The sequence below is a fragment of the Mizuhopecten yessoensis genome, unplaced genomic scaffold (assembly GCF_002113885.1).
Source record: "Mizuhopecten yessoensis strain PY_sf001 unplaced genomic scaffold, ASM211388v2 scaffold11011, whole genome shotgun sequence".
Lineage (NCBI taxonomy): Eukaryota > Metazoa > Mollusca > Bivalvia > Pectinida > Pectinidae > Mizuhopecten > Mizuhopecten yessoensis.
In genome coordinates, this window is record NW_018408834.1 from 912,444 (window position 1) to 922,630 (window position 10,187).

Below are 10,187 nucleotides of genomic sequence, written 5' to 3' on the forward strand. Positions count from 1 at the left end.
GACGTCACTTCGTGAAGTCATACAGACAGACGGAATTAGGTAACACTATATATATATGAGCCTTTCTCCTCCTATCCACCCTTCATTCCCATAAACAACTGTGTACAGTTTTGGTTGTCAGTGTATATTATACAAGGTTTACTTACCTTTGTACTGTTTCTTTCTGTCCATGTTGTGTTAGGTCCACTTAGACATCCATAGAACGTCAGACCTACTCCAGTCCTTTAACCATTATGTCTGTGTCTTGTATCAAAAACCGTATACATACCTTCCTGGTTGTTTCTATTTATAGTGTGAATATATGCATATCAATTAGTTACCTGCCAGGTTTTCTTTCAAATAGCAGTGGTCATGTTATATTTACATCGTGAATGCGGATGATATCTCGTTTCTGTAAAGAATGTTTACCGTCATTACACCTATCTTAAATATACCTGTTGTTTTCTCAGAGGCTGTTAAACACTTTATTTTAGGTTCAATAATTTACAAGATACAAGATACAAGAAACTTAATTGTTTGTCGTATATGTGTAACACGAAACATAAGCTCTGAAGAGATTTTCTTACGACAGAAAACGATTACAATTTTATATCCAAGTCTCTTCATTCGTTGATTCATTATTGTATGATTCATTCTTGATTGTTATATTTTAACCTAAATCGTTATACTTAAATATTTAAATTTCTATTTACACACATATTGGCTATGACTCTTGGCACATGTAAAGTGTGTGTGTCGGAAGGGGTTGGTGGGATGGGGATTGGTTGGAGTACGGGATGGTGGAGGGGTTCTGTACTTCTTGTACATTACACCTTAACGTAGGATAAAACAACAGTTACAAAACGATGAAATGAAATACTATACGTCCAATTATATTAAGGTTAACAGAGTTAATTAATAAAACCGATTCCAGAATTTATTTTGGTATTTTTTTGAGTCGATATCTTACCCTCTAGGGAACGAACACGATAAATAAACCGAAGGAGATATATTTTTAAGTACATTTTACCGAAACATATTGAGTACACAAATTGAAGCCGGTAAATCTTCACGTTAACGACAGCGTTCCCACAACGTTTATTTACTTCAGACAGCGTGTCTCATCACACATTTGTAATTCTAAGTCACACCACAGTAAACAATACATGTATATGGTAGTTAAGGTACACTGAGATTACGGGGCATTTACACAGGATACGAAATCCACACATTCAGTACTATTGATAATATCGATTCTATTTATAATTTCTATAACATCGTGCAGTGAACGACATTGGGCATTTAGATATGGTAGTATCAGTTTCTCTATTTCGGCATTGGTAAGAATTTTTTGAGTTATTTAAGTTGCCGATATCAACAAGGGTGAATGTTAGACAATAGACAAGGTCATGCGCCAAAGCCATGATTTTTCTTAATTGATCGAGACCGCTCATCAAATGTCAAATTCGTCAAATTTTATCATTCTTTAAAATATTTGCATCAAAATGAAAAAATAATCTCAACCATTATAATTGATCACAACAACTTAATGTAAACATAGCATACCTGTTTCATCATGTTATGTAGAAGGGAGACATTGTCGAAAAATGAAATGGCCAGCTCTAATGTGTAAGAGAGTTTAGCTATATTCTATAACTGTATCTGCACCAATAATGATATTTGGATTACCACTTATGCTACCTCTGTGGATAGCATGTTTATAAATTATTTTCCTATTAATTTCTGTAGCTCACTGCAAAGTCATTCTGTATTTATAATAATTTTAGTATTTTGGTAAGATAACAATACACTGGCTTCAAATGCCTCACTCCCTGCTTTCCACTTAATTAGGGTGTTTGGTGACTGCATCATGTCAACTACTGATATGTCGTGTTTTACCCAAGGTCATTTTTTCTCTCTTTTTATATCATCATTTCTGTCAATTTTGTTTTATTGATGACCAAACGAAAGAAGTTGTGTTCTTCCTATGCGTTGTTGCAACAAGGAGGTTATCAGCCAGGGTTAAATGACGTGGTACAATAATAAGATGTTTGTATTCAGGAGGTTGATCAGGACGGAAGGGAAAGGGGATAATATCGGAGAGGTTACAGGCACAGACAGTACAACTGAAGAGAGAGGATGCTTGGGGACATAGCTGAGAGGTAGACCTTTTCTACTGGAACCTCTGAAATTCATTTAGTCCCAATGAATAGACACTGGAAACTCTCGATTTCTACGGTAGAGGACTTATATATGGTTGTCTGTTGCCCAACTCTCATAAAATGTTATTGATGTAATAAAATAATTCGAAATGAAACAATATCCATGGAGTTTTGCGGCAAAACTGCACCACGTGTGCATGAAGACATTATTGTTGGTTTAAGCGAAATTCTGAAATGAAATTATGTGCGTCCAGGTGCATTTTGTTCCGCAATTTTCCCCTGGACTAAATCATTAGATATCACGTGACACCCCACATAGTAGACAGAGCTGCAGCAATTTCTTTGTTGTTTAAATCTACATGTGCATGCTTTTGATATTTTATAATGTTTTACATTATTATTTCATTACCATGCTTGTATTATTGATTGGCAAGTTGATTCATTCTATATAGGAATATGACAACGGCTTGTTTTATAATTCTTAACAAGATATCTGATCATAGTGCCAATGATAATCAAACCTTATTTGCAGTTAAATGAATAGGACAAAAAAATATTCGTCTAGGAGCCTGTTACGTAACGGCCTGGGTATTCAAATGAGACATTATATACGCTGTTTCAGTGTCAGTTTGATCATATTAGGTACCATCTGTATTATGCCTGTTTTCCTGTGGAGAGACAGTACCTGGCTGGACGAGTTATATGTACACGTATAATGTATCATAAACTGTAACCTCTTATTTTACTTGGGAGCCGGCTGCTAAACTTTCTATCCTTAAGTTATTTGATTTTGGTAGGCAAACAACACTTTGCCATCTCATTAAAAAAGGATCGACCTATACAAGTATGATTGTTAATCGTAAGGGTAGTAGAGCTTATGTTAAATGACCTTTAAAGACTGACTATGCGTTGCATGTTTTGTTCTTAAATCTAAACTTAATGTTAGAGATCTTTAAACAGTCCTGGCTGTGTAGAGTATTTTTATTTGCTTTCAAATTCCATTTATCGACGGCCTAGTATCCATTCTGAAAGGACAATGTCTAGGCGGGAAATATTGGGTGGCGATGAAATTGGTTATTGTGTATTTTATTGTACCATCACAGACATAAACGTTTATGTGACGTCGATTTCATAGCTGTAACTTTCGGGAAACAACATCATATGACTAGCTGTCGCGTTAATGGTTAAACACAAGAAAACAAACACAATCTTGACCATTTGGTAAAAATGCTTAATATGCCCACCAGTAAAGGATCCTTCTTACGTAACCTCGAAACGTCATAGAAATCTTCGACAACAAATATAAACGCTACACAGATGTTGTTACTGCGCGAACATGTTCTATTTACAGTAACAGTGACTTTGCATTCAGTAAAAATGCAATAACGCAGATTTGATCAATGTACTATAGTAGTTCATATCTGTATAAGGTACCAAAGCAATTCTTTCACAAGCGAAGGTAGGTGCGAGAGAGAAGACGTCACTTCGTGAAGTCATACAGACAGACGGAATTAGGTAACACTATATATATATGAGCCTTTCTCCTCCTATCCACCCTTCATTCCCATAAACAACTGTGTACAGTTTTGGTTGTCAGTGTATATTATACAAGGTTTACTTACCTTTGTACTGTTTCTTTCTGTCCATGTTGTGTTAGGTCCACTTAGACATCCATAGAACGTCAGACCTACTCCAGTCCTTTAACCATTATGTCTGTGTCTTGTATCAAAAACCGTATACATACCTTCCTGGTTGTTTCTATTTATAGTGTGAATATATGCATATCAATTAGTTACCTGCCAGGTTTTCTTTCAAATAGCAGTGGTCATGTTATATTTACATCGTGAATGCGGATGATATCTCGTTTCTGTAAAGAATGTTTACCGTCATTACACCTATCTTAAATATACCTGTTGTTTTCTCAGAGGCTGTTAAACACTTTATTTTAGGTTCAATAATTTACAAGATACAAGATACAAGAAACTTAATTGTTTGTCGTATATGTGTAACACGAAACATAAGCTCTGAAGAGATTTTCTTACGACAGAAAACGATTACAATTTTATATCCAAGTCTCTTCATTCGTTGATTCATTATTGTATGATTCATTCTTGATTGTTATATTTTAACCTAAATCGTTATACTTAAATATTTAAATTTCTATTTACACACATATTGGCTATGACTCTTGGCACATGTAAAGTGTGTGTGTCGGAAGGGGTTGGTGGGATGGGGATTGGTTGGAGTACGGGATGGTGGAGGGGTTCTGTACTTCTTGTACATTACACCTTAACGTAGGATAAAACAACAGTTACAAAACGATGAAATGAAATACTATACGTCCAATTATATTAAGGTTAACAGAGTTAATTAATAAAACCGATTCCAGGATTTATTTTGGTATTTTTTTGAGTCGATATCTTACCCTCTAGGGAATGAACACGATAAATAAACCGAAGGAGATATATTTTTAAGTACATTTTACCGAAACATATTGAGTACACAAATTGAAGCCGGTAAATCTTCACGTTAACGACAGCGTTCCCACAACGTTTATTTACTTCAGACAGCGTGTCTCATCACACATTTGTAATTCTAAGTCACACCACAGTAAACAATACATGTATATGGTAGTTAAGGTACACTGAGATTACGGGGCATTTACACAGGATACGAAATCCACACATTCAGTACTATTGATAATATCGATTCTATTTATAATTTCTATAACATCGTGCAGTGAACGACATTGGGCATTTAGATATGGTAGTATCAGTTTCTCTATTTCGGCATTGGTAAGAATTTTTTGAGTTATTTAAGTTGCCGATATCAACAAGGGTGAATGTTAGACAATAGACAAGGTCATGCGCCAAAGCCATGATTTTTCTTAATTGATCGAGACCGCTCATCAAATGTCAAATTCGTCAAATTTTATCATTCTTTAAAATATTTGCATCAAAATGAAAAAATAATCTCAACCATTATAATTGATCACAACAACTTAATGTAAACATAGCATACCTGTTTCATCATGTTATGTAGAAGGGAGACATTGTCGAAAAATGAAATGGCCAGCTCTAATGTGTAAGAGAGTTTAGCTATATTCTATAACTGTATCTGCACCAATAATGATATTTGGATTACCACTTATGCTACCTCTGTGGATAGCATGTTTATAAATTATTTTCCTATTAATTTCTGTAGCTCACTGCAAAGTCATTCTGTATTTATAATAATTTTAGTATTTTGGTAAGATAACAATACACTGGCTTCAAATGCCTCACTCCCTGCTTTCCACTTAATTAGGGTGTTTGGTGACTGCATCATGTCAACTACTGATATGTCGTGTTTTACCCAAGGTCATTTTTTCTCTCTTTTTATATCATCATTTCTGTCAATTTTGTTTTATTGATGACCAAACGAAAGAAGTTGTGTTCTTCCTATGCGTTGTTGCAACAAGGAGGTTATCAGCCAGGGTTAAATGACGTGGTACAATAATAAGATGTTTGTATTCAGGAGGTTGATCAGGACGGAAGGGAAAGGGGATAATATCGGAGAGGTTACAGGCACAGACAGTACAACTGAAGAGAGAGGATGCTTGGGGACATAGCTGAGAGGTAGACCTTTTCTACTGGAACCTCTGAAATTCATTTAGTCCCAATGAATAGACACTGGAAACTCTCGATTTCTACGNCCTAGAACCTCTGAAATTCATTTAGTCCCAATGAATAGACACTGGAAACTCTCGATTTCTACGGTAGAGGACTTATATATGGTTGTCTGTTGCCCAACTCTCATAAAATGTTATTGATGTAATAAAATAATTCGAAATGAAACAATATCCATGGAGTTTTGCGGCAAAACTGCACCACGTGTGCATGAAGACATTATTGTTGGTTTAAGCGAAATTCTGAAATGAAATTATGTGCGTCCAGGTGCATTTTGTTCCGCAACTTTCCCCTGGACTAAATCATTAGATATCACGTGACACCCTACATAGTAGACAGAGCTGCAGCAATTTCTTTGTTGTTTAAATCTACAATGTACATGCTTTTGATATTTTATAATATTTTACGTTATTATTTCATGACCATGTTTGTATTATTTATTGGCAAATTTATTTATTCTATATAGGAATATGACAACGGCTTGTTTTATAATACTTAACAAGATATGTGATCATAGTGCCAATGATAATGACACCTTATTTGTACTTATATGAATAGGACAAAGAAAGATCCGTCTAGGAGCCTGTTACGTAATGGCCCAAGTATTTAAATGAGACATTATATACGCTGTTTCAGTGTCAGTTTGATCATATTAGGTACCATCTGTATTATGCCTGTTTTCCTGTGGAGAGACAGTACCTGGCTGGACGAGTTATATGTACACGTATAATGTATCATAAACTGTAACCTCTTATTTTACTTGGGAGTCGGCTCCTAAACTTTCTATCCTTAAGTTATTTGATATTGGTAGGCAAACAACACTTTGCAATCTCATTAAGAAAAATCGATCGACCTATACAAGTATGGTTGTTAATCGTGAGGGTAGTAGAGCTTATGTTAAATGATCTTTAAAGACTTCATGTTTTGTTCTTAAATCTAAACTAAATGTTGGAGATCTTTAAACAGTCCTAGCTGTGTAGAGTGTTTTTATTTGCTTTCGAATTCCATTTATCGACGACCTATTATCCATCCTGAAAGGACAATTTCTAGGCGGGAAATATTGGTTGGCGATGAAATTGGTTATTGTGTATTTTATTGTAACCATCACAGACATAAGCGTTTATGTGACGTCGATTTCATAGCTGTAACCTTCGAGAAACAACATGATATGACTCTAGCTGTCGCGTTTATTGTTAAACACCATACAACAAACACAATCTTGACCATTTGGTAAAAAATGCTTTATATGCCCACCAGTAAAGGATTCCTTCTTACGTAACCTCGAAACGTCATAGAAATCTTCGACAACAAATATAAACGCTACACAGATGTTGTTACTGCGCGAACATGTTCTATTTACAGTAACAGTGACTTTTCATTCAGTAAAAATGCAATAACGCAGATTTTAATGTACTATGGTAGTTCATATCTGTATAAGGTACCAAAGCAATTCTTTCACAAGCGAAGGTAGGCGCGAGAGAGAAGACGTCAATTCGTGAAGTCATACAGACAGACGGAATTAGGTAACACTATATATATATATGAGCCTTTCTCCTCCTATCCACCCTTCCTTCCCATAAACAACTGAGTACAGTATTGGTTGTCAGTGTATATTATACAAGGTTTACTTACCTTTGTACTGTTTCTTTCTGTCCATGTTGTGTTAGGTCCACTTAGACATCCATAGAACGTCGGACCTACTTTAGTCCTTTAACCATTATGTCTGTGTCTTGAATCAAACGGTATCAATACCTTCCTGGTTGTCTCTATTTATAGTGTGCATATATATTAGTTACCTGCCAGGTTTTCTTTCAACAGTGGTCATGTTACATTGTTTTCTGATATCTCTGGTCTGTAAAGAATGTTTACCGTCACTGCACCTATCTTAAATATACCTGTTTTTCCCTCAAAAGCAGTTAAACACTTTATATAAGGTTCAGCAATTTACAAGATACAAGACACAAGAGACTTTTTTGTCGTATATGTGCAACACGAAAAATCAGTTCTGAAGTCTCTTTGTTCGTTGATTCATTATTGTATTATTAAATCTTGATTGTTATATTTTAACCTAAATCGTTATATTTAAATATTTAAATTTATATTTACACAGATATAGACTATGCCTCCTGGCACATGTAAAGTGTGTGTGTCGGAAGGGGTGGGTGGGGTGGGATTGGTTTGGGTTCGGGGTGGTGGAGAGGTTCTGTACTTCTTGTACATTAAAACCTAACGTAGGATAAAACAACAGTTACAAAACGATGAAATGAAATACTATACGTCCAATTATATGAATGTTAACAGGGTTAATTAATAAAATGATTTCAGGATTTGTTTTGGTATTTTTTGAGTTGATAACTTACCTTCTTGGAAACGTGCACACTTTTTTTACTGAAGGAGATATATTTTACCGAAACATGATGAGAATCAAACTTTATCAGTATTTTGCCTTCAAAGCATTTAAAATGCACATCAATACGTAAAAATGAACAATGATTAGGTAAGTTCTTAGTGTGTTGGCATATGAAATACGCTAATTAAAGCCGATAAATCTTCATGTTAACGACAGCGTTCCCACAACATATATTTACTTTAGTTAAGGTCCCTTGAGATCGCGGGGCATTTACACAGGGTACGAAATATCGATTCTATTTATAATTTCTATAACATCGTGCAGTGAACGACATAGGGCATTTAAATATGGTAGTATCAGTTTTTCTATTACGGCATTGGTAAGAATGTTTCGAGTAATTTAAGTTGCCGATATTAACAAGGATGAATGAACATATGTATTCGTCGCCAGCCATTAAACAAGGTCATGCGCCAAAGCCATGATTTTTCTTAATTGATCGAGACCGCTTATCAAATGTCAAATTTCTTTCGTAATATGGAAATATCGTGTCCTAAGAAGTTTGTGGATGGTAAATTTAATCTGCAAATGTGATCCCTGTCACTCTGGTAAAACAACAACCTTCTTCCAACTAATTATTTTTGTTCGGGGAATTTCTTTTAACTCAATCGGCGTCAGAAAAATACAACAGTCCTCCCGGGTGAGATCCTTAACGGAGATATTGAGAGATCAATTACCACGGTCACATACAACTACCTGTCGCATTGAGCCACGAAAAAAGAATATAACGACTGTGGTACCGGTTACATAAATTCTTACCTGTTCGCTTACCTGTAGTCACTCACATGTGCGTCTACACACTCTGACATACCCTATACGCTACGTTCCATATACAATTAGTTTTAAAATGACCCCTGTATTCGCTTGTCTGTGTCTCTGTCTCCACGCTCCGTGAAAATAAGACGGGTCTAATGCAAGGGATCGGTGTCATTAAGCATGCTATGATACATTTGTAAGTGTAAAGGTACTGAGTCTGTCGTGTATGGTAGTATCGTGTACCGCTTTATAAATCTTATCTTCATGGATGATTTTTGAACAAGTCAGGACATTTTTGTGAATAAATATCTTTTATAATATTCATAAAACAACAAAGTTTAACATGGTGAGTCTTTGTAAAAATAAACTAGATTTATATAATGTTGGGCATGCACTTAATTAAACATCATGTACGCCTTAAAGGATCCCCTTCTATCCCTGGTTAAGCAAGCATAGCCTTTTATGTTTAAAACAGTTTGTTATCCAGGCAATAGCTTTGATGTTCATGGTCAAATTGTTATGAAATGTGTTAAGTCATCCATTATAAGAAGCGAAGGACACGATAATTAGCCGATATATAATCTGTCTATTTAGCATACTGATCGGTAATTACCTCCCTTACCATCGTACCATTTTACACATTAAGTACGTTTGGTTAATGAAGATAATTTACTCTTACATTGAATGTCGTGTATACTGTACCAGTTTCAATTCCAGCTACAACGTTACGAAAAGTACGAAGTGTACCGGTTAATGTACACACATTTTATAATTTGAAGTAGAATAGTTAAAGGACTTGTTTGTGAAATGTTTTAGCGTAAGTAAAATTTGATGATATTGATTCAAATGTATTCGTTTTATCACGAACGCCTTTTCTATTATCTTTGTAAAATACAATGTATCTTCTCACCATTTATGATGGAATTAAAGCAGGGTCTGGCAAACATACTTGATGTATTCAATATCCCTAATATAGACCTCATATTTTATATCACATAGCTGAAACCATGAAAGCTCATAATAAATTGCACATCAAGCAGAATGTATTATTTTCCAAGGTACAGTTAATGTTTTTTTTTTAAAGTTATTTTGCAGGTGTTTTCTTTCGTTATACATTTAAAGCTCGCTGTTTTGTCATACGGTGGTAATCGTTTAGGGATTTCTGTCTAAGTTCGGATTTGACGTCAGGGATGGTCCACGGTAGTAGTAAGAGCA

The 10,187-nt window shown here is 35.1% G+C and overlaps 1 protein-coding gene across 4 annotated transcripts in view; it reads right to left on the reverse strand.

Moving 5' to 3' along the window:
* Nucleotides 1–7,549, reverse strand: part of LOC110464583 — a 28,316-nt gene extending 20,767 nt beyond the window's left edge. The window contains exons 1-2 of one of the 4 annotated variants that reach the window (XM_021519863.1): nucleotides 7,442–7,528; nucleotides 147–3,899 (exon numbers count right to left, since the gene is read on the reverse strand). In XM_021519863.1, the coding sequence (XP_021375538.1) occupies nucleotides 147–171 (25 nt within the window). In that variant the 5' untranslated portion in view covers nucleotides 172–3,899; nucleotides 7,442–7,528. Of the gene's footprint in view, nucleotides 1–146; nucleotides 5,820–7,441 lie in introns of those variants that run through there. The other 3 variants (XM_021519864.1, XM_021519866.1, XM_021519862.1) reach the window with 3 other exon arrangements.
* Nucleotides 7,550–10,187: the final 2,638 nt, after the last annotated feature.